This window comes from Monodelphis domestica, chromosome 5 (genome assembly GCF_027887165.1).
Source record: "Monodelphis domestica isolate mMonDom1 chromosome 5, mMonDom1.pri, whole genome shotgun sequence".
Lineage (NCBI taxonomy): Eukaryota > Metazoa > Chordata > Mammalia > Didelphimorphia > Didelphidae > Monodelphis > Monodelphis domestica.
This window is the reverse complement of record NC_077231.1, coordinates 281,090,530-281,116,342: the sequence shown is the minus strand read 5'-3', so window position 1 is coordinate 281,116,342 and position 25,813 is coordinate 281,090,530. Positions and strand designations below refer to the sequence as shown.

At 36.1% G+C, this 25,813-nt stretch overlaps 1 protein-coding gene across 2 annotated transcripts in view; it reads right to left on the bottom strand.

The window, feature by feature from the left end:
* ULK4 (unc-51 like kinase 4) overlaps positions 1 to 25,813 on the bottom strand; it is a 678,848-nt gene that overhangs the window by 351,622 nt on the left and 301,413 nt on the right. For both annotated transcript variants that reach the window (XM_007505056.3, XM_007505057.3), the window contains exon 30: positions 24,891 to 24,983. In XM_007505056.3, coding sequence (XP_007505118.1) covers positions 24,891 to 24,983 — 93 coding nt within the window. The remainder of the gene's footprint in view (positions 1 to 24,890; positions 24,984 to 25,813) is intronic.

Below are 25,813 nucleotides of genomic sequence, written 5' to 3'. Positions count from 1 at the left end.
AAGAGGACAAGGGAAAGGCTAAAGAACTAAGAATTCACTGAAAGACATAAAAAGCCTTGATGCATTCACAAGCCAGATTTAGAATCACTCTACAATGTGCTACTGAAGAACCAGTATTGGTGAATGTGCTCAATAAACTCCAAATAGCTTCTCAGTAAACTTCACCCCAAGGAGGTAACCTGAAACTATCAACCCTTCTGCTGTGGTACAAGCTGAATAAGCATTAATGTGACCCTGAACTAACAATGGTATCAAAAGAAAACAATGAGACCATAGTGTTATGCTGAAATAACTATACTGGCTAAGTTCCATCACACATAAACTTTTGTTTATGTGAAAGAAAAAAAAACCACACACACACACAGATCACACAATATTCTGTTTTCTCAGCTACAAATCAAAGAATTACCCCAAACACCCATTCTTTGAGATAAATATGTGGCTGCTATATAAACATATATATAAATTCTGAGTTTCTCCAAAATCAAAGTATATGGCAGTGATGGTGAACCTTTGAGAGATGGAGTGCCGGGTCCCAACCCCACTTCACCCCCCAGGTCAAGTGTTTCACCCCTCCCCCCCAGCCCATGGCATGCCCCCATCTGACCCCCACAGGGGAGGGAGGAAGTGCTCCCATTGGGCATAGTGGAGAGGGGAATGGGAGCAGCTCTGCCCTAGTCCCTCTGCCTTTCTAGTAATGAATTTGAGGATGAGGGGAGGGTGGCCTTGTGGCTACAGAGAAGGCTCTGTGTGCCATCTTTGGCACTTGTGCCAGAGGTTCACCATCACTTCTATAGGTCATAAAAGAAATGTTCCCATTAAAAGAACTGACCTATTGCAGAAAAAACTTGTTGGACAACCAAAGAGCAGAGTTAATAGGTCTCCAACCACTTGAGTTCTTTTCATTTGGCTTTCAGAAGTTTTGTGAGGGGGCTGATGAGGGATGGATTTGAAATATGCTCATGTTTTCCTGAAAGAGGTCACTGAAGTAACAGTAGACTAAGAACTCTGCAAATTCACTGGTTGGGAACCATTTTAATTGTTCATTTCTACTTTTGAGGAACATACTCTTTCCCCTTTGAAATAATGCCTGGCCACATGTCCTTAGTTCATTTTTATAGTTATGATTCCTTACAGTCTGTCTACACACTAAAAGGAAATCTTTGGTTACACCACAATTCACACAAAAAAAATTCTATGGTTAACATTCTTTCAAGTTCTAAGTGGTAGAGGCTCATTTCTCTTGTTTCAATGAATGATATTGTTCCTTTTTCTGAATGCAACTGTTAAAAAAAATTTCATACTGCATTTAATATGGTTTTGCCCTAACAATAAGTTTTCTAAACATGTTTCTTGGAATTTGAATTTGTATGATTTAGAAAAAAAAGCTGTTGTGCCTCCTGCTAGAGACCTATGCAGGAGGCAAATGGAGGCTACAAAAAATTCCCTTTCTACAGTCCTTTAAGGTTTGTGACTCCCTCGTCAGCATTAGTAAGAACTGCTCTAAGCAGCTCCCTTTGGCTCTTTATTCCTCCCCCTGCTCTGCTTGTCTGTCCTTCAGCCTTGCTTCCTCCACCCTCTCACAAAGAAGGAGAAGGCAAGATGGATGATGCCACTCATCCCATACAGTTCAATGAAAAGAATAATGAACTTGGTGTAGGTAGGTTTACAGATTTGTCAGCACCCAGTTCTTCCAGGTGGGAAAGTCACTTCACATTCTTCTCTGAGCCTCATTTCCTTCATCCATTAAATGAAGCCTTATTTCATATCTTACTACCTACTTTACTTTACTGTGCAAAGGATTAAAAGAGATCAATGGAGCAGTAAGCATTAAGCTATTAGTATATGCCTGGTATGGTCTTAAGAACTAAGGAGAGAAAGGAAAAAAAAACAACTCATATTTACATTCTAACAGGAAAGAGAATAAATAAAGAATAGATAGAAGGGAACATTGGAGGGGAAGGCACTATCTCTTGTGGAAAACCTCTTATTGAAGGTAACATTTGAGCATAGTCTTTTTTTTAATTTTAATTTTTAAATAATCCTTACCTTCCATCTTAGAATCAATACTCAGTACTGGTTCTAAGGCACAAGAGTGGTAAGGGATAGGCAATGGGAGTTAAATGACTTGCCAAGGGTCACACAGCTGGGAAGTGTCTGAAATCATATTTGAACCCAGAACCTCCCATCTATCTATAGGCCTGGCTCTCAATCTCCTGAGCTACCCAACTGCCCCTGAGCAGAGTCTTAAAGGAGGCTGGGAGATCTGAGAAGTTTTAGTAGGATAGGCATTCCATGCAAAGGGTGGGGCTGGGAGTGGTATGGAGATCAGAGATGGAGTGGAACAAACAGTAAGCCAACACTGCTGCACTTCAGAGTTGAGTGAGGTAAGTAATGTCTAAGAGATTGAAAATGTAGGAAAGTTGCAGAGAAATTCACATGTTCCAGAGTTTATATAGGATTCTAGAGGTAACAAGACAGGGTAGTTTAATGAGTAAATGGGTTACAAGGTCAGATCTGCAATGTAGAAAAATCACTCTGGCAGTTGAGTGGAAAGGGGAGAGAAATAAAACATGGAAATTATCGCAACCACCTAGGTGAGAGGTGAAGAAAGCCTGAACTAAGGCGATGGTTGTGTTAGTTGGAAGAAGGGGCCATATAAGAGATTTTATATAGAAAGCCATAAGATTTGGTAATCAACTGGACATGCAGAGTGAGAAAAAGTGAAGTGTTGAGGATATCATTGAGTTTACAAATGTAGGTGACTTGAAGGATGATCATTCCCTCAATAATAGTAAATCCAGAGAGGGGTAGATTTAGAGAGAAAGCTAATGAATTCTGTTTGGGACATGCTGAGTCTGAGATATCTAAGATACACCCAGTTCTGACTAGAATTCAGCAGAGAAACAAGGAATACATACATTAGAACTGAATTGTCTACATAAAAATGATAATTAAACCCGTGGGAACTTATGGGATCATCCAGTAGGAAAATAGGGAGGGGAGAGGGAAAAAGAACCGGGCCCAGGATCAAGCCTTGGGGTATATCCAGAATTAGCATGAACAACCTGGATGAAGATCCAACAAATGAGTCTGGGGAGGAATCGGATAGGTAAGAAGAGAACCAAGAGAAAGTAATGCCATGAAAATCTGGAGGAGAAAGAGAGCATGAAGACAGGGTGTTCAAATGCTGCAGAGAGAACAAGAAGGATGAAATTCAAGATAGTGTATGAAAAACACTATGCTAATATACATTAAGGATCTCTATTTCTTTTGGTCTTCAAGAGATTTTCTAGTTGAAATAGTCATTACCATGGATCAACCTGGCAATAAGCTCTGAGAATTTAATGAGGCAATGGAAAGAGAGTTCATCACTAGGTCCTTACTCAAACTATTTTGGGCTTGGTGGGCCTTGGAGACCTTGTCTTCCACTGCCATTGCTTTCTAGAACCCACTGTGACCTCCATGCCAAGATAAGGCATTAAAAAGGAATATTATTGGAGGTTATGTAAATATAATCTATGTTGTTGCTGCTGTTGCTTCTGACAGTGCTCATAGAGCTGCTCTATCTAAAGAGGTGATATAAGGGCTTCAGGAAAAAAACAAAAACAAAAAAACCATGAGTGTTGCTGTTGTTTTCATTTTAAAACAATATCCAACAGAGAGAAACCCTAATTTTTGTAGTGGTGGTAGTCTGACATGGTAATGGTTTGTTTTAAAATAGATACATTCAGAATGGGAGAGACCAAACAGAAGTAAGAGGTAGGGATCTGTTTTTCTGTGTTCCTTCTAATATTATCTAGGAGCGATAGATGGGGGATGGAGGTAGGAAGGTGGGAATTAGTTTTTGTTCTGAGGGAAAAATAAAATATAAAATACTTAGTCATTTCTATGTAAATGCATGTATAGATATTTTCCCAGGTCTGCCACCATCACCATTGACATAATCAGTTTCTTAGCTTCTCTGGGCTCAGTGTAATAGAATATTTATATGCAAGTCCATCACCTCCCCATTCACATTCTTATTAACACCTTGGTGATGGGAAACATTCAGCTACTTTTTAGATATGCAGCAATCAAGAAACTTTATTTTTTACAACTTAAAGGTCATTGTTTTTAAAGTAAATTTCAAATCTCAATTTTAATAGCTTCATTTCCATTCCACTTCTTCCTTTTTTAACAAATAAAATCCTGCATTTTCATTAAGTTTAAACAAGTATGAATAATTATTATAATTTATATTTATATATGTTTTTTAAGAGTGCTTTAACATTCATTATCTTGAGAAAATGCATGTGATTGCTTTTGATACAAAGTAATGAGTAACAGAAAAATACAGGAGCAAAGCTGGTTGGGTTAACCCATTTCACAGAATTTCATAGCTGGAAGGATCACAGTGATTATCTAAATCAGTTGTCTCCAATGTCATCAGGGCCAGGACTTGAGCCCAAAGGCATATATTATCAGCAGATGAGAGCCATCACATCCCCCCCTCCCATACATAACCCAGCCTGGGACTTAATTCTAACCCAGGCACACTAGCTCCTTTCCTCAACACTCCTCCACTCTATTCTGCCCCCTCCCCTATGCAAGTTCCTCACCACCCCTTTCTAAGTAGTTTTTCTGCCTCTTGGTCCCTCAGAGCAGTTATGGGCTGTATCAGCCCCTGCCTTTTGGGGCCTCTTCGCTTTGGCAAGATCCCTTCTAAGTGTGACCTTTGTGCTCCAATGAATCATGAATAAGAGCCCAGCTTTCTCCTTTTTCATTTTTTTGGTGGAACAGAGAAATGGTATACGATTTGTAGCATGGATGTGATCTTCTCTGGCAGATCTCATTACATTATCTTTCCTCCCAAGCCCACCCCTCCTACATACTTCCCTATTTCTGTCAGGAGCACCATCATCCTTCCAGCTGCCAAGCTTCACAACCTCAGGGTCACCTCATTCTCAATCTTATTCTTCTCCCACCCATAGAGTGGGTCTGTTGCCAAATCTTGTCTTTTCCACCTCCACATCATACCTCAGATTGGCTCTCTTATTTTTACTTCAAAAGTCATTATTTTTATTTAGTCCCTTATCACATCCTGCCTAGAGTACTGCAATAAGCACCTAAATGATTTCCTGCCTTGGATCTCTCCTTTCTCCAACCTATTCTCCACACAAGCAACAAAACAATTTTCCTAAAATGAGGATCCAACCATATCACCCCTCAGTTTAATAATCTCTAAGGGTCTGTCCTCCTCTGACTCTAGGATCAAATATTTCATCTCTAAATGTCTTTGTGTATGTGTGTTTAACAGTAGTATGTGCACATAGCATTTTTTAAACTCTGGAGTATACATATTTTAAAAGACTTGTGACTTCTAAACCTACCTTCAACTTCACCATCAGGAAAATGGACTCCACAAAGAGGAAAGTGACTTGGATCCATAAATCCTAGCACTGGTTCTCAAACTGCCAGTCACTAGTTTTTGGAAAAGTAAGGGGAAAGAGAAAAAAGGGAAGAGGAGGGAAAGGGAGAGGAGAGAAGAGGGGAAAGGGGAAAAGACAAGATGGCAAGGGAAGGTAGGGAAAGGGTAAGGTAAGAAAAGGAATTCTAGAATACTTGGCTGTGGGCTTAAAAATATATTCATCCAAATAAACACCTAGAAATAAGGTGAGTGCTCCACATGCTGATCATTTAAAAAAGACACACTGCCAATTAAAATTAACTTCCTTGCTAAATTAACTTACTAATGCAGAAATGTCACATTCAGTAGTGTAGGAAGTACTATGCCCATATCCCTATTCCATCCTGAAAACACAGGACTGGTCAAATATCCTTTCAAAAAGAATCAACTTCTCCCCATTCCGTGTCCCATATTCTTGGTTGCTGAGTGTGCAAAAGTGTCAGGAAAGGAACAGTATTGGGCAAAAAATAGAAGTACCAAGTGGTTACCAATGTGTGTGGGGGGATCCTACCTGCCCAATCTAGAAGGGAAACAACAGGACTGAGCCCTATGTGCTGGCATGAGCAAGGTCACCTTTTATCCACTTCCAATTGTCATGGCTGACTTGATAATGGAACTATATCTACAAAAGTGACCAGAAGCAAAAAGGCAGAAAGGATTCTCACAGGAAAGGATCAGAACAATTTTAGGGAAGAGGGGAAATTGCTTTCTGATCACTGGGTCTTCTGGGGGTTAATCAGAAGCTGCTGCTAAGGAGGAGTACAGACTAAATTCCTGAATGAGTTGACAGGAAATAAAGATAAGTAAAAGATAACACAATTTCCAGAGTTAGTCTGAGAAGACTAACTATAGAAGGCTACAATAGAAGGTTAAAAGGGAAAGTTTTCTAACATAAACCTTTTTTTAAAAGTCAGATCTTACAATTTAAGTTGATTATATTTTTCTTCTGATCTGGAGGTGTGCCTTCCTCAGACTGACTCTTTTCTCACCAGAAATAATAAAGGCTGAGGACAATGCAACATTCTGGATGTAAATTGGCCCAGGTGATCCTTCTAGAGTACCCCCCCAGTAGAGTTGCCTGGAAGACAGAGGGACCATAAGACTCGGCACTATTCTTGGCTTTGTTCATAGAAAATGGGCCCAAGGGGATGTGAGTTTTATCTGGTTTATGAAGGTGACAATCTCTTAAAGAGGAAACATCTGTTTTCTCTTAAAATGGTCAAAGAAGCCAAAATAATTGCATTTAATGTAAAGGACAGATTTTTTTCCTGATGATATATAGAGCAAGTATCAATAACCCTATGCATTTTTATAAAAGACATAATCCTCTAAAATGTGTCCATCAAAGTTAAAAATAAGTGCATACCTATCTCATAGCAGTACAGTTCACATCCAGGAAATTTTGCAACTAAATTTGGAATTAAAAAAACCTAAGGAAAATAATCCATTTATCTGAAGAAATGTATTGAGCACTTAACCCCAAGAACTCTGTCTGTGACTCATTTAGAGCCACTAGTAACCTCTCAACATAAATCATCATTTCCAGAAAGTTATTACCAAACACAGAGATTAAATGTTGACAAACTTTGTCTCCATGTCTCACAAATATGGAGAAGCAAACCAAAACAAAAACAAAAACAAAAACAAAAAACCCACAAAGATTTTTACTTCTACTTCAAGCAACTTCTAAATCTTTTCTATCTAAGTTCTATAACAGTGCTTAATTTATGTCTAGAAAACCCACAGTTTCAGAGTTGTCATGAATGGTACAGATCAAAGTCTGGCAAACTTTGTGCCCCCGAGGTTTCCAAAACATTTCCTAAAGGCAATTTTGTTGTTAGAGCTTAAGGACAAACTTTACTCTTTGATGTTTGAGCCAGAATAAGATTGTATATTTTTTCAACACCCGGATCTAATGTGTGTGGCACATTAACAATGTTTCAACAAAATTGAGAGAGTAGTAATTCAAAGATCAATATCAGCTTTGAAAGTCATTTCACTCTAAGAAAGGTTAGATTGTTTTCTGGTACTCTGTAAGCAATGAGAAATTAAATATTTTATAGGCAAAGAAATATTGGCCATCTTGGATTTCAAAGTTTCCCAGCCATACACTGCTCTTTCTCCTCAAAGGAAACAAGATATATAATCATAGAATCATCTAATTTTAGAACTCAAAGCCTCCCTCAATATAACAAGTTCAACCCCTTCATTTTATACATGAAGAAACAAGGGTCCACAGAAAATAACTGGCTTGTTTAAGGTACTTTCCCTAGATTCAATTTTAGCTGACATTACATCAACATTAAGTGTTTCCAGGCCTACAGTAATTACCATTATGCATATAAGGTATGTATCCTTTGCTTAAGCAAAGTGTGTTAAAATTTTTATGAGTCTTTTCTCATAATATCCCTATAAAGTATTATCTTCACTGTCCCCTTTGCCGATGAAGAAATGTTGGGAGATGAGAGCTATTTAACACTGGTTTCAAAGACCACACATTAAGTTCACAAAAGAACCTAGATTAGAATGTACAGATCCTGAATTTCTGGTTTGTATTTAGTCTAGGGAAATTCATTGTCTCATAAGTTAGAAATCTGAGATTTTTTCCTAAATTGCTATTAAGTGTTAGGCAAAATTATTTAACCCTATCCTCTGATGTATTTTCCCTATGTATATGTGAAGATAATTTTTTTAAGATAAAAGGAAAAAAATTAAAGATACTGCAAAAAACAAATGATCACAGTTGAACATTCTTGATTGGTAAGTTAAATTTCATTATGTTCTAGATTTTTTTATTTTAACTTTTTAAAAAGTCAAATATTTCTATAAGAATACAAGTCATTCTACAATTGACAAGTGGTCAAAGGATATGAACAAGTGGTTTTCAGATGAAGAAATCAAAGTTATCAATCATCATGTGAAAAAATGTTCTAAATCACTCTTGATTAGAGAAATGCAAATTTAAACTGTGAGATATTATCTCACTTCTTTCAGATTGACTAATATGACAGTAAAGGAAAATAAAAAATATTGGAGGGGATGTGGCAAAATTGAGACACTAATACATTGTTGGTGGAGTTGTAAACTGATCTAACCATTCTGTAGGGCAATTTAGAACTATGCCCAAAGGGCCGAAAAAACAGGGCACACCCTTTGATCCTATTACTGAGTCTGTATGCTAAACAGTTTATTAAAAAGGGGGGAAAGCTTTGTACAAACACATTGATAGCAGCTCTTTTTGTGGTAGCAAAAAATTAGAAACTAAAAGGAAATCCACCAATTGGGGAATGGATGAAAAAATTGTGGTATACTGTGGTGATATAATAGTATTGTGATGGAAAGAATGATAAACAGGATGACTTAAGAAACAGCAGGAATGACCTATATAAAATGATGCAGAGTGAAATAAGCAAAACAAAGAGAATGTAACAGCATGAACATGTAACAGCAATACTGCGAAACAATCAACTGTGACAGATTTAGCTATTACTAGCAATATGATGATCCAGGACAATTCTGAAGGACTTATGAAAAAGAATGTTCTCTACTTCCAGATCAAGAACTGTTGGATCTAGAATGGAGATCAAAGCATATGATTTCTCACTTTAGTTTATTTGTGTTTTTTTGGGAGGGGGTGATTTTATGTGAGTATTCTCTAACAACAATGAGCAATATAGAATTATCTTTTGTGTACTACTTGTATCATCCAGATCAAATTGTTTACCATCTCCAGGAGGAAAGGAGACAATCTGGAAATTATAATGTCAAAAATGTGAAAAATTGTTATTACATGTAAATGGGAAAATAAAATATCTAAATACATATATAATCGGAAAATATTTAATGAAATAAATAAACATTAAAAAAGTCAAATATTTCTAAAATGTACTAGAATACCTATTTGCCAATAGCAAAACAATTTATCCCTTTTAAGAATTTAGAACAGTGCCTCCCACATAGTAGATGCTTAATAAATGCTGACTGATGTTTCTTAATGATTCTATCATCCTCAAATTCCATGTGAATTGGAACAAACTCCAGGAATTGATGCAGAGTAAAAGAAGCAGAACCAGAAGAACCTTATACACAGAGACTGATACACTGTGGCACAAACAAATGTAATGGACTTTTCTACTAGCAGTAATGCAATGATATAGGACAATTCTGAGGGACTTAGGTAAGGATAATCTTAGGGTTGTGACCTAATCTAAATTAATTTTGGTCACCAGAAAATATCCCAAATAAAAATACCCAAGTCAGTTTGGAAATTTATGGGGCTTTAATTAATATAGAGGGAAGGAATTAAGGAGAAGGGAGGGGAAAAAGGTGTAGGGATTTCTCTTGCCTGGTCTATGCCAGCGGGAGTTCAAAGTCCTCCTCCCTGAGGTCTCTGAAGAAGATTAGTGGCTTCTAAGAGGATAGTGTTTGGAAGGTAAAGGAGAAAGAATCAGCCAAAACTCCGATAGAGCTCAGTAAAGATGCCTCACCTGAACTAGGCTACTCAGCTTCCTCCACTATGGTATCAAGGAAAACTAACCCTAAACCCAGACAATAGCAGCAGCCTCCCAAGATGCCAAAATGCTCAGCACACTCTGCCAGCTACCTCTCAGCCATCAAAGAGGCCAGAGAGAGGAAGTGATGCAAAATATACAGACAGGTTTTACATCACTTTCCTGCATCCTACATGTACCAATGGTAGCTTAAGCTTGTCTTAGGACATCCCAGGGGTCTGTCAGTTGTTTCTGATTTGTCATTTGATAGCACATGTCTGTCATAGGCCATCTTCCTAAATACTTAATCCTTAAGTATGAGTGTAGACATTCCTGTTTTTGTTAGACTAAGTAAGGTGGAGTAATCTAAAGTTCACACTCATGAGAAAGATGCTATCTACATTCAGAGCAAGAACTATGGGAGCAGAAACACAAAAGAAAAACAACTGCTTGATCACATGGAGATCACATGGAGACATGATTGGAGATGTAAACTCTAAATGATCATGCTAGTGCAACTATTAATAATATAGAAATAAGTCTTGATCAATGACACATGTAAAACCCAGTGGAACTCCTCATTGGCTATGGGTGGGGGGGAACAAATCATATAAACATGGAAAAATATTTTAAATCAATTAAATAAAAATTTTCAATTAAAAATCATTCTGTCATCCTTATTAATATCAGTTATGAAAATACATGAATTTCATAGCATATCATAATTTATAAACTATTTTCACACATACAGATAGAAAGATGATAGATTGATAGATAAAGAGATGGAGAGATAGATAGATAGATAGATAGATAGATAGATAGATAGATAGATGGATGGATGGATGGATGGATGGATGGATGGATGGATATTAGTGTTTGAACCTCACAACCCTGTGAAATAGATGGAACAGGTATTGGCCACATTTTATAGATAAGGAAATGAGAATTAGTAAGGTTGAGTGGCTTGCTCAAAGTCCAGAGGGTAATGGGCAGAGAGAATCTAGGACTTGAGACAAGTAAACTGCACTTTTTAATACATCATATTTATTACTGACTTTTACTATTCCACAGTTAGGAAGGAGAGGGAGAGAGGTAGAATGTTTGTATATCAAGTAAGTACAATGTAGGATTCCTTTCAAATTAGAAGAATGTAAATCCCAGGAGGTCAGGGATATTTTCAGTTTTGCCTTTGAATCATCAGAGCTTTGTGCAATCTTATTAAATTGAATGTAGATAATGTGTGAAACAGCTGCACATATGGCTCCAAGGGATCTTTTTCTCCTAGTTTTTTGTTTATTCCTCTTCCTTCTCCAACTCTCTTATGCACAAAAAGTAGAGTTGATATGCCTTTACATACTAAAATGGAATATGGAGTTGCATGGTCATCAAGTATCTGAGATGCAGCTTTCTTCCCACACATGCCCAATATACAACCTTTTAGGCTATCTCTTGCCTTCCAGAACTAATCATATAAATGTCTAAAGATATATATATACTACCTTTTAGGTGGCTTAGAAAAGTTCAACCATTATGGTTTAGCTTAATTTTTCTCTAGGCCAATTCAATAGCACAGGTAGCATATTAAAGAGTCAGCAATATGTACAGATGCTTCAAAATAGTGTGGTTTTCCTATTTTGGAAGCTTCAGCATAATGAAGTCTCATATTTAAATATTAGTAAAAGGTCTTATTTAAGAGAATTTTAAAAGAATAAATGGGGGGGGGTTGACAGGTCTTCTGGTCTATTGACTCTCTGGTTATCAGCTGATGCTTCAAGTTGATGTGGGCTGAAATGTCCCACTAAACCCTGTCAAGTAACTATAAACAGTCAAAAGAACATGGAAACAATAACTAGTTGATTAGTATGGGGCCACCTTCCAGATAAGACATATGGGATTTGTTTTCTTTGATTCACAATTAAGAGAAAAACTTCTCACATAACTCTTGAGACATAATCTGAACTCTTGGTTGGAGTCTAGGCAGCAAAAACAGCTGTTCCCCAGTTACACAGAACTAGGTTCAAATAATGCTCAATTTCCATACTTACTTCCTTAGAATCAGGGCAGAAAGGAGCAAAAGTGACCTAAAGTTGCCCTGGGGTATTTAATATATCATTAGCATCTCATTTACATTACAGTTTTCAACTCTAGTGGACAAACAGGGTGAATCATGGGTAAAGATAAGCAGACCAAAGTGAACTATGGGTAAAGTAACATCAGTTCCTTGGGAACAACAGGGCAACAACTGCCCAAACAAATGAACCCTTCCTTAGTAACTAAGCAAGATAAAAAGCATTCCTGAAAACCTCTTTTCCACTGCCAATCTTTTCCATCACCATGGCCTTTCCACTGCCAAGCCTTTCCATCACCATGGCCTTTCCATTGCCAAGCCTTTCCATCACCATGGGCCATTCCATGGCCTTCCATTCTCAATAAAGTTTGTTCTCTCAGCATGGGGAATGCCTGAGTCACTCATTCTTTGTACTAGACCTCAATCTCATTCCCCTCCTCCCCCCCACACACATTGGTGTGAAGTCTTTTTAGATCATAAAACAGATCGATAACTGGAAAGTGTTTTCTCTCTCCTCCCTTTATACTACTTCACTCTGTGATCTCATCAGCTCCCATGCATTCCATTACCATTTCTAGATTGACGGTTCTCAGATCTACCTCTCCTACCCCCATTACTTAGTTGAGTTCCAACCTTATATCTCCAGCTGATGTTCAGTAGGCAAACTAAACATATCTAAACTGGAACTGATTATATTTCCCCCTAAACCTACCTCACCCAACTTTCCTAATACAGTCAAGGGTGACATTCTCACTAGCTTCCTTGACTCCTCACTATCTTCCTCTTCCCCATATCCAATCTGTGGGTTTCACCTTTACAACCTTTCTCAAATACACCTCCTTCTCTCTTCTGATAGGCCACCACTTGGGACCAGGACCTCATCACTTCATGCTTGGACGATTGCTAGAGCTTGCTGTTAGGTCTACTTCCTTTCTCCTCACTACACTCCATTTTCCATTCAGTAGCTCACATTATTTTCCCAAGTTACAGGTCTGACTATGTCACCCCCCCATACACACACACACACACTCAATAAACACTAATAGTCCCCTCACACTTCCAGGATCAAGTGCAAAATCCTTAATTTATCATTCAAAGCTCTTCATAGCCTACTTCTCCAACTCTTTCAGCCTTAGGTTTTACTCTCCACCGCATACTCTTCAATGCAGAGATACTAGCCTCCTTGTAGCTGCACAAATAAGATACTCTGGTTCTGCGCATGTTTGGAGGCCCACCATGTCTGTAACACTCTCCTTCCCTGGCTTCCTTTAAGTCCTAACTAAAATCTCATTTTCTATAGGAAACCTTTTCCAATGTACCTCTTAATTCTAGTGTCCTCTTTTAGTTATTTTCTAGATATTTTGCATAGAGGTCTTTTATACATAACTTTTACTTGTTGTCTCCCCCAATGGACCATGAGTTCTCAGATGGCGAGGACTGTTTTTGCCTCTCTCTGTATCCCCAAATAAAAATTAATTCATTGTTTACTACAATCATTCCATATTTTTCAAGTCTATTAATATTTGTTGATTATTAGGCTAGCTTTGTTAAGAGTGGTGGTATTTTTACATGTCACATAAAAGATGATAAAAATTTAACATATCACTACACATACTTGATATATAAACTACTAAAAAACTTTGCTTCTGTAATATGTATATTGCCTTTTGAAAAATTTTCTTTGTTTATTCCTCTAAAAAAATCTTACAAATTGCAAAGAACATAGAAAAATAATGACATAATTCACTGGAACAAGCAAGGCTTCAGGCATCAATGGAGCACTTTAGATTCAGTAAACTGTAAAATCACAGCATTTCAGAGTTGAGAACAAGCTCCAAGGATCATCCAATTTAACTCAAAATTGAATAGAATTCTCTCTACAACATGTCTGACAAGTGGTCATCCTCTTGGACTTCCAATAATGAAAGAAGCAAGCACTTTCTTTCATATAGCACTAAAAGGAGATGTTATATTCAGATAGTCCTCTTCTAATGTACTATGTCTTGAAATGCTCAACTGGTCTATTTGGTGTAAGGTAGTTTTAATTGGATTGCCAGAACTTGATAGTTTTGGCCCTAAGACATTCTACCCTTGGTATAATTTGCTCTTCTACAGCTGTCAAATCACATTCACTGAGGGCCTCATTTGACATTTAGTATTCACAAATAACAGAATGTACTTCAGAAATTATTTCCTTAGTTGTTACGATGGGAAATGTTGCCACTTAATTAAATCATTAATGTAATGTTTATCTGAATATTAAGAGACAACCACCTTACTTTTTATTCAAACAGAGCCATGATAAGAGCATAAAATGACCTTATCACAATTGGAATGGATGCTGAAATATCTTCATGAATTTACTAAAAACCACGTCTAATTTTGACCTCAGCATCTATACCCTATTGCCATTAAGTAATTGATTGAGAATACAATATTTTGCTGGGCGGCAACATGTGAGGTTTTGTATATAACCATGGAAGGGAACTTAATGCTCCCTTAGTACAACTTCTGACACAATAAGAATCCAAAAAAAAAAAAAATCACTCAGAGGTAATGCTTAGCAGATGATTATTCTGCCTTGGCTTCAATACTTCTGGGGACAGGATATTCAATACTTACTAAGGCGGCCCATTCTAGTTAACCAGTTTGTATTAACAGATACTTCTGGCTTTTCATTCATCATCATCACTCACTGTCAACAAACATTTATAGAATAACTACTCAATAGGATAAGGAAAATGAGACTTGAAATTTCCTTTTCAGTATCTATGACAAAAATGTCCTGGGCTTTGTGTGGAACAAAACTCCTCTTTGATAATCCTAAAGGGCTTCTGATCTTTCCATCCTAGGAGTCTATTGCTGTCAATCAATGAGCATTTTGTAAGCATCCCCCCCTATGTGCCAAATGCTATGCAAAGCAAAAAACCTAAATAGCATTTACCCTTGAGAAGCTTATATTCTATTCTGAGAGACAATACACATAAATACACATAAGCCAAACACACAAAAGATAACTGGACTGGGGAACCCATACATGCGGAAGGATAAGGAAAGGATTCATTCAAAAAGTGATGTTTGAGTTGTGTATTCAAGAATACTCAAGTTTCTAAGAGCTGGAAGTGAGAAAGGAGTGGATTCAAAAAGGGGATCAAAGAGAGGGTGGTGGGTAATTGTTTTCTAAATAATTCTACTATAGTATGGAAGTTTCTCTTTTCTTATAAAAATGAAGACATATGATGGAGATTTTCTGGAATCTTGGCAATGTCAGTTATTAATTCTCATTTTAGAACAATACATGTATAGCAGACAACTGTTTTCTGATATATCTGTTCTCAGTATATGCAGAGGAATAAAAGATAATGCAAGGCTGGGAGTGAGGTCCTCTTGACCCAAGCAAACAACATAAGAAACTAGCTTTCAGATATCCATAAATAACAGAATACTATTTATTACAAGCAAAGGCACATATCGACAATGATGGCTTAGAAATACTATAGAAGAGACATTTTTAGCCTTTTTATATATCATGTTTCTCTTTGGCAGTAAGTGTAGGGACTCCTCAGAATAATGTTTTTAAATGCATAAAATAAGATACATGGAATTACAAAGAAAACAAATTGTACTGAAATATAAGTATCAAAATATAAAGAAAAAATATTCATAGTCTCCAGGGTTGAGAACCTCTGTTCTAGAGAAAAGAGACAACTTTATTATGTGGCCTGCTTAAAAATGATAGGGCACTATTTATAATCATAATTATTGTGATAACCAAATTCTTAATAATTATAAGCAAATAAAGGACACAGGGAATAGGTTTCTTTTAAATAATGGTTAAAGAATTCAGCAAAATCATACATCATCTCTAGGTTATTCACTACAATCCATTGTAGGCATCATCGGAAATGAGGGAAAGGACAAAGAAAAATATCTATTCATATATTTCATTTTTAGACTATCCTGCATGAACAAATACAACTCTTGTATTAAATTTAATTAATTATCAAACAAAACATAAAATATCTAATTATGTTGTTCTTGCAGCAAAATAGGCCAGACAGGTAAAATCAGATACACTTTTTGCTGTTCTACTATTTATTTCTAGTATGAGTTCAGAAGTTCAGTTCCTCTAGCAATTTCTTAAACAACTACAATCTCTCAAAAATAATTAAAATGGGAGAACATTCCATCCAAATACAATTTTTCAATTGTCCAGAGATTAATTTCATTAGCTCATGATTTCTTTTCTTGTATTATTCCACTTTAATCACCAATCTCAATATAGCACAGAGTAAATTATTTTAATTAACATTCAACATGTTTATGACCAAGTCTTGCCCTACCATAAACTTATTATAAATTACTTTAGCAAGCTACTATATCCTGGCATTTAATTTGTGACACAGTTTAATGCTTAGAGAAGAGATATAATCATTTTGCCACTGCCTGAGGAAAGTGTATTATGCTTCTCCTTATGGTATGGTGGATAAGTCTTAAAGACTCAGGGGTCAGAGCATCTGCAACCAAACTGTGTGAGTTTTCTGACTCTCATTCTAGCCCGTGAGTTATAAAAAATAGCAGATACATTAGGTGGTACTTAGAATATTTGTGATACCGCTGAATTTGGACTCAAAAGACTTGTATTCAAATTCAAACTCAACCACTTCCTACCTATCATTTAACACCTCTTGGACCTCAGTTTCTTCATTTATAAAAAGAAATGGCCAGACTAAAGGATCTCTAAGGTCTTCTCGGACCCTACTTCCTCTCCACGAGGCTCTAAGTGATCTGATGGGGGTCACGGTTTCACTCTTGCTTAGCAGCCCATTCTCTTTTGTTCTGCCTCATCCAGGTACTCCAGGTCTCGAAAGGACCCTGGATGTGATCTGAAAAGTGGTCACTCTGCTCAAGTCCCCTGGGCTCTAACCCCACATAGGTCCAATTTTTAAAAGATATCTCATGATTACAGGTACACGAATTATAAACAAAAAAGCTATTATGTTGCCATCCCATAGATTATGACTATATTAATGAATAAAGTTGTGTCCCATTTAACATGCTTGTGGATATGCTTGCTTTTATCTACAAGAGTCATTAAAAATTCAGTATAAAACAGGAAACTGGAAGGTAGAAGAGAATATGCAGGAGGTGGCAGGGTCTTTGCCAACAAGCTAGCTCTGGGGGCAAGGAAAGAAGATGATGAAGCAACAGTGGTCACTGTGAATGTTCTCAATGAGTTGAAAGCTTTTATCCCGTGTAACTTGTCTATTGTGAATGCTGTGTTGATGATATCTACTAAAAACATTGTTCTTAAATTCTTATGGATTAATGTTTTGTCTGAGCAATTGTGGACAATGGTCTGGTTCCAATACAGTTATTAGTTGAGTTCTCAATGATATTTTGAAGTTCACATTTATAGCATGAGGATCTGTTATCTCTCAGTCCATGAAAGAGAATTTCTGACGGACAATTCCCTGGAATAACCTTATGAACCCCAAATAAATAAACATTTGTGAAGCACCTACTATGCCTGCATTGTGCTCATATAATAGTAAGGCAGCTCTGATCCTGAATTGCATCCTAAACTCTTCTATTTCCACAAATAAATCTGTATGACAGCCACTTATTTCCCCAATTCTTTGTGAACACATTATTGGCAATGAACACACAAATGGGGAAAATAGGTGGCACAGTGGCTAGAGCACAGGCCTGGAAGTAAGGAAGATCTGAGCTCAGATCTGGTCTCAGACTATTATTAGTTGCAGGATGCTGGGTAAGTTACTCAATCTGTTTGCCTCAGTTTCCTCATCTATAAAATGGGCTGAAGAAGTAAATGGCAAACTACACTTGGATCTTTGCCAAGAAAACTGAAAAAGGAATAATGAAGCATTGGATAAAACTAAATGGCTAAAAACCAAAAACAATATACAAACAATGGTTTGATTCCACTCTTAGATCTTAATTGTATCATAACCTCCATCTAGAGGTAATCTAGATTGTAATAACTTTTTGTTACAATCGATAAACCCAATGGTGTATATCTTTTATCAATTCCATACTACTGTTCATTGAACCTAATTTATGTTTTCCATAAGTATTTTTCTTACCTATCAAATGTTCTGAAAACATCCATCAATTCTCTTTTTCCTTTTTTGATGAGGAAGTGTTCATCTTTTTATAGCTGAATTCAGGTAATGGGCTTTAGGCTTGTCTCATACAGCTTCTGGCTAAGAAACTTTCCAAATATGTCACAGCACATTTTATAGCTCCAAAAATCTCATAAGCTAAAAGAGATATTTCTTAGACATCAATGGTTTTATATGTGTTCTTGTTAGAATTTGGCTTCAGAATGCTCATAAAATCCCAGAAAAATCCTCTATGACTTTACGTTCGACGTGTGTTGAAAATTATTTTTAAGTGGATTTCTCAACCATTGGGTCAATTTGGCCTCTGTGGTCAAGCTCAAAGTCTTCACATTCTTCCCTTAAAGTGCTATTCAATATTTTACAGTAATGAAATCCATGACATTTTAATATCAATGGCAAAAGATTCCATGAAATGGAGGATCTGTTTAATATTTTGGTGGTCATATAATAATTATAACAATAATGGTGATAATAATAGTTACTACTTACATAGCACCTACTATGTGCCAAGCACTGGGCCTTTAAGTCCTTCACAATTATTATCTCATTTGACCCTCACAACAACCCTGGAAGGTAGGTGCTGTCATTATCTTTGATATTATCCTTGTATCAATTAAAAAGATATTTTTGGTATGATTCCCTCAAACATGGAAACCTTACTTAATTCTATTTGGAAAAATAATAATAGATTTAAAAGAACCAAAATCACAAGGAGTCTAAACTGTTTCCCTGGAATACATTGTAATTTCTATAAATTGTCTTAATAGTACTGTGTTAGTAGTATATTTGAATGTAGAATGGTGCTCCATGCAGACATCGAAAACTCCATTTTATTTATTTGTAGAACATAGATAACCATGAGTGCAGAACTGGGCCAAAATTTTTACATTAAATAATCAAATGAATAATAAGGGTTTTTTTTTCTCTTCACTGTTCAGCATGCTTTTTTACCCCTCCCTCTACAAACATGTTTATAGAATTTTTTGATGGATATAACCTGTGCTTTGAATTAAAATCCATTAACATATAATTAACTTAGGATTGTAGAGGTCACTGGTCTTTCCATCTTCTGGCAATAAATGTGTGATTTTTCTTTTAATAAAGATAAGTTCAAACTTATAACTAATAAGCTCAAACTCAAACTAAAGATAAGCTCAAACAGGAAAATAGTGATGTCTGAATCAATATTTTAAAATAATGTCTTATTTTTCCCCAATTACATGTAAAAATTTTTTTTAACATTCTCTTTTTAATTGCCAAATACTGTCCCTCCCTTCCCCTTGAAAAGACAATAAGCAATCATGTACAAGATTTTTCCATATTAATCCTTTTGTGGAAGAAAACTCAAATAAAAAACACAGACATGAAGAAAGAAAATGAAATAGTCTGCTTTGGTCTGAATTCAGGCTTCATCAGTTTCTTCTTGGGAGGCAAATGGCATTTTTCATCATGAGTCCTTTGAAATTGTCTTGGATCACTGTAACCCTGAGAATAGCTAGGTCCTTCACAGTTTGGACCAATAATTGTAAAGCATTTAGGTTGCTAATCATGACTTTTACAGGACCTTACCACTTTACACTTTTGATTAGAAGTTCCCTTGAAATAACTGTCCTCATTCCTCATTTAATAGCATTTAAGCTTTCTATTTTTCATTGTATTGAACTTTGTGATAACACAGAACATTTTCACATTCTTTTTGTTTGAGGATTTTTTCTCTCTTATGCCTTCTTTGCCTCTCAGATTCCAATAATAAGCTTCTTCTCTGATATTTAATTGTAAATTATGTCCTTGTGTTGTTTTAACTCCTTGATTTGTAAACCTTCTTATTGTGCTTTCAATTGATAATTAAAGGCATCTAGAATTTCTTAAAAAAAAAAAAAAAACCTTTAGGTGGCATCTGGGTAGCTCAGTGGATTGAGAGCCAGGCCTAGAGACAGGAGGTCCTAGGTTCAAATCTGGCCTCAGATACTTCCCAGCTGTGTGACCCTGGGCAAGTCACTTGACCCCCATTGCCTAGCCCTTACCTCTCTTCTGCCTTGGAGCCAGTTCCAAGACAGAAGGTAAGGGTTTAAAGAAAATTTAAAAAATTAAATAAAAAATTTTTAAACCTTTACTTTTTTAATTTCAGTTTTAAGACTGACAAGGGTTTGGCAACTGGGGTTAAGTGACTTGTCTAGGATCACACAGCTAGGAAGATTTGAATCTGGGTTCTTTCAATGCCAGACACTTTATCTACTGTCCTACTTAGCTGCCCCTAGAATTTCTTATACATACATTGTTCTCTTAATTCCTTTTGACATGAAAAATTTCTATCAATTTATGTAATAACTTTTATGGATCCTCAATCCAGGCTTCCTTAGTCAATAACATTTATTAAGTACCTAATATGTATCAGGCACTATGCTAATGTGCTGATATGGCAAAACAACCTTCTACACAGCCTTTCTGTGGTTTCTTGAGGTGATGTTCTAATTCTGAATTGCCATTCAAATTAATCTACTTCCACAATTAATCTGGATGACAGCAATTTTTTTATCACTTTTTGGGAACTTATCGTTGAAAGAGTTAACATATCAGTAACTAACTCTTTGAGTCTACTCTTAGATTCTTCTTTTTGGTACAATATTGAATTACATTTGGGCACTGTGTTAAATATTGCTGTATTCTTTCAAAGCCTTTTCCCAGGTCTTCAATACCTATCTCAAGGTGCTTTTACCAGGGTGGTATCTGATACTGATCCTGGCAGTATTCCTTGGTAGCTTCTACCATTCTTTTTGTGATTCAACACAGTGACAATGGCTGCTGCATATTGTACAGCATTCATCCTAAACTATTTTTACATGTTATAACAAATATCATTGGAAATTTGTTTCTAATAGTTTTGAGCAAGTGCCAGTTTAACTTAATTACTATATTTTGGAATAGTTGGTCTGCTAATTAGAATCATACCATCAATTTAAATAAGCTTTTTAAAATTAGAGTGCCAGCATGCCCCAAATCAGATGAGATGTTAGCATTTCTTTTTCATTTGTTTCATAATTAGGCATATTTCAGGTGTATCGTACCTTGTTGTGGAATCAAGACACTAAAGAATGATACTTGTTCCATTATTAATATCCACCATGTTAAGCTTATCATCATGAGGATTTTGAATAGGGATATCTCACAACTATAGACACCATATTTCTACAGTGGAGGAGCAGATGTGTTATACTGGCTGGGGTGCTAGCCTAATGAGTGGCATCTTCAGAATCCAGTTTACCAGTCATTTTGTCATTATCACCATCATTACAACTACAGCATGGGTATTCCTCTGAATGAGAAATATGTGCATTCTCAGGCACAAATACTAACACTTGTTAAAGGTTAGGTTTAAAAGATGGGTATTTGTATTATTTCGTACTAGAGTTTATAACTCTATATGACATCTATAGCTACCAAACTATAAAGATTCCTAAGTATGAAAGCATCTTCTCAAAACATTGTACCATATTCAGTGTTTAACAGTGTTGCGTAGTAATTGCTTTTGGAAGTTAAAAGTTTCTTAATTATAAGACCATTTTTAAAAGCTAATTGTTAATTAGCCTTGTATATTTGGATAAGATTTTAATGCAAGTAATAAAAGTGACAAATAATCATTTCTATCAAATAAAAATAGCCATAAGAAAAGGACATGTTGTTTGTCATAATTTATACTTATTGAGTTTTGCAACTTGGGATAGGAGATGACTATTTGTGTTTTTTAGCCCAGATGTTTGCTATAGGAATAAATTAAAATAAAGCAATAAATGTATTTTTTTTTCTAAATGGAGCTAAGTACTGATTAATTGTAATGATCATAGAGGTCAATTATTATCTCAAGAAAATTTGAATCTAGTAGATTTTGAATCACAGACCTTATTTTCATTTTTAAAATGTGACAGCATCTCGAAACCAAATAAAAAACTTTTTTTTCTAGGCTGCAGTTAAGAATGAAAAGGCATATTATTTTAGAACTGGAAAAGGACCATAGAGATCATTTCATAAATGAAAAAAACTTAGACCCAAAATTTATTTTGATCAGACTTTGGTCAAAGGGACAAGCTTAGAGTTCTATCTAATACCTTAGCAATTTAACCTCTACTACACTTTCTTCTACTTTCTCTAAAATAAGGGTATAAAATTAAGTTTCCTAAGGAATGTTTTGTGGTCAGTGCATTTAGGGAAACCTGGAAATAAGAAACAATAAGCAAAGATTCAAAGTTACAAGGTCATCTAGAAGGGTTAACAGTCAATGGGAAGAGGGAGTCTGGGGTTTTCAGTGCAATATGCCTAGGGTAGGCCTAATCTTGTAGTTCTTTGTTTTTCAAGTGGACTTCTTTTTCCTGTTTTCTAGTTAAAAGCACCATCAAGCAATCCACATTTCTTTTTATTTTCTGTGATAAATATTTTAGGATTTAACCCTTTCCTTTGATAAGGGATGTCAATTCTTCTCTCCAACAACAACCCCTCTTCTGTAGTAAGTAGGAAGGTGTTAAGAACAGCCTCTGAAGCCAAAGATGTCCACAGACTTATTGATTTCTCAGAGAAAAATTTTGATCATTGCTCTTGGTCTCTGTCTCTGTCTCTGTCTCTCTCCCCATCTCCCTGTCTGCTTTTCCCAAGAAAATTAAATGTCAATTCTTCACAGAGTATACATTATTCTGATGTACTTGAATTTTGTTGTATATGATATTGGTTCAACATCCATTTAACTGTGAAATCTCATGGTAAAGTAGATTCAGATGGAGAGCCGGAGCCAGGAATCCTGGGGTTCTTGTCTGATTTTAGACAAACACTGTTTATAGAACCCTAGGCCAGTCACAACCGCAGAGCATCCACAGGTGATACTTTTAGACTAGAAATTACATAGTAGGTGTCAAACTGCATTGGTAGAGAAAGTTTCCATATCAGCAATTCCCTATGCTAATGAATTGTATATAGCTTTCCTCTGCAATGATTTTTTAAAAACATCTTAGAGCAAAATAAAAAGTGATTAGGTGACATAGTGGATACAGCACTAGGTCAAGAGTCTGAAAGACCCGTGTTCAAATCTAGCAAGTTTGTGTGGGTTTAGGGAGGTTCACACATACCCACAAACCCTCAATTGATAAGAAACCTACCAAAGTGGGCCCCTCTTCGACTAACCACTCTCCAGAAACATCTTTCCCATCACCTCATTCTGCCCCAAAGCCTACTTTTTTCATTTTCTTCATAATAAATACAATAACATTATTGACCATGTTGCTAATATATTTGGAAGATATTGTGTATAATGTGGTTACAGTATTTATGTATGAATGTATACATATATCTCTCTCTCCAATGGTAATGGGTAGCAAGCAATGTATTTATTATACTAACTTTAAAGTCAATGTTCACCTTACTTATGCCATCTCCTAAAATAAAAGAATCTGCATTTAATCAGTGATATATGTATATATCATCCATTAAATAAAGATTCCTTCCCACACACACACACACACACACATAGAGCCAGGAAGACACAGGATGAAGACGTACCTCTGCTACTTTCCCCTGTACAATGTCCCAGAAATCAGCAGAGGAACAAACAAATGGCTGAGGGCAGGCACCAATGTTCTAGGTTTTATTTAATTAATCCAGAAACATTTATCAATCATCTCAATGCCCCTCAGGTGTGAGGTGACCGAGGAATTGAGAGAGAAATGCAAAATTGAATCTCAGAGCTCAAGAAATTCAGAGACTAGTAAGCAAGATAAGGCTGACACAAAACAGAAAATAATAAAATGTAGTAAATACTCCAGTCCTAAAATAAGTGTCAAAGATAATAAGAGCTAGAGAGGTCAGAGGAAGGGGAGGGTGGGGTACCTCAGAGAAGGAAGAATGCATAGAAAGAGACATTCTTAAGGCTAAAGGACAGAGATTCTGACTAGAGTTGCTGGGGAAATTCTAAAAAGCATTTTAAAGGAATGGTTGATAAGCATGCCTAAGGGAAATAGCAATGAATCCCAGTTTTACTACTGGCAGGGAATATGGTGATTTTATATGGGAATGGAGAAGCTATCCTTGGTGTTTGGCTGCTTTAATCTAATCAAGAACTGTGCAAACTGAATCTCTACTGCTACAGGCCAGAATAAAGTCTTTTCCAACTCCTTTCTTTGGAGCTTGTGAATAAGTTAGGGTGCTGAAAGCAGCTGCCACTGCCCTCAGACAGAGTCCTGCTTTTCCTATGCCCTAGTCAGGTACTGTTGGCCAAAAGACAGTTAAAACATAGAGAGTATCTATAACTTATGAGAAAGGCAGTTGCACCCTCCACAAATGAGGCATCACCAAAATAAGTCACGGAAGTCAGAGTGGCAAGGAATACACCATAAATACTCAACAAAAGCTATAAAAATATTCTACAACATTTGGTACATTATTTGACCCTTCAGAAATCAATAGTTACTACTATTTCTTACAAACTCTACCATTTTGAAAAGTGTATGCACCTCCTCTCTATATCTGGCAAACACTAGCAAGAGCAAAAATATAAAACTATGAGCCAAAGTCAACTAAATGATAGCTATTACAAAGCACGAAACATGAAAAATGACCACGTTTACTGTTCAAACATCAGCCTTCAGCAGCGCATCATTTTTAGTAGCACACAAAGATTTCACTTTATGGATGAGCAAGTCAATAAAAGGAAAATGCTAAGAATTTCTACTAGAAAAGAATATTTGAAGTTGTGGTACCTGGTAAAAGCTGGATTATGTTCAGTCATAGCCACTAGCAGTTTTAGAGCATATGCTGGTACAGGGTCAGGTTCCATAAGGACATGCTCATACCTTGAATAAAAGAAAAACATTGAATATAATTTAAATGCAGAAATTTAAAACTATAAGAAATTTTAAAATTTATTAGATAAAATTAAAAGGCCAAAATTCTTTCCAAAGACTAGAAATCAAAAGAATTATAATCTAGATTTCCCTGGTACTCCAGAAGGCAAGGTCTCCAAGCCCTCGGTTATCTGGTAACTTACCCATATAAAATCACCACCAAGAACCTGGGATCAAGGTGAAAAGACCTAGAAGGACTCCAAACAGATGGCTTCAAGGTCATATATCTTATTCATATGTTCTTAGAACCTATTAGCATTTAATTTACATACAATTTCAAAAGTATGGGTACTATATTTTGAAGGCAACAAAAGTCAAAAAACAACAAATCAGAAGAGTGAGGGAAAATGGTTATTACATACAGGAAGTAATAATAATGATTATTGACAGTTGATAGCCAAATAGCAACAGAAGAGATTGAAAAAAAATCACTATTTGGAGGCAATTCAACTAGGTACCAAGTACCTATATACATCAATCACTGAATCATATAGGCATCACTGTATCACAGCATTCTATGATGACGATGACGATGATGATGATAATAACATACAGGAAGAGAAAAACCAAGCAGTTTCTGAAATATAAAGAGGGAAAAGTTGAAAATCAGAAAGCACTGAACAATCTCCATTTAATACAAAATCTAGAAGTGATAACTAATAATGGAAGATGCCAAAAATAATACTCTCATATCAAATAATTCTGAATAGGAAAGGGATGTACTTAGAATAAAATTTAAAAAGCCCTTTTTACTATACTATGATAGGAAAATCCAAATT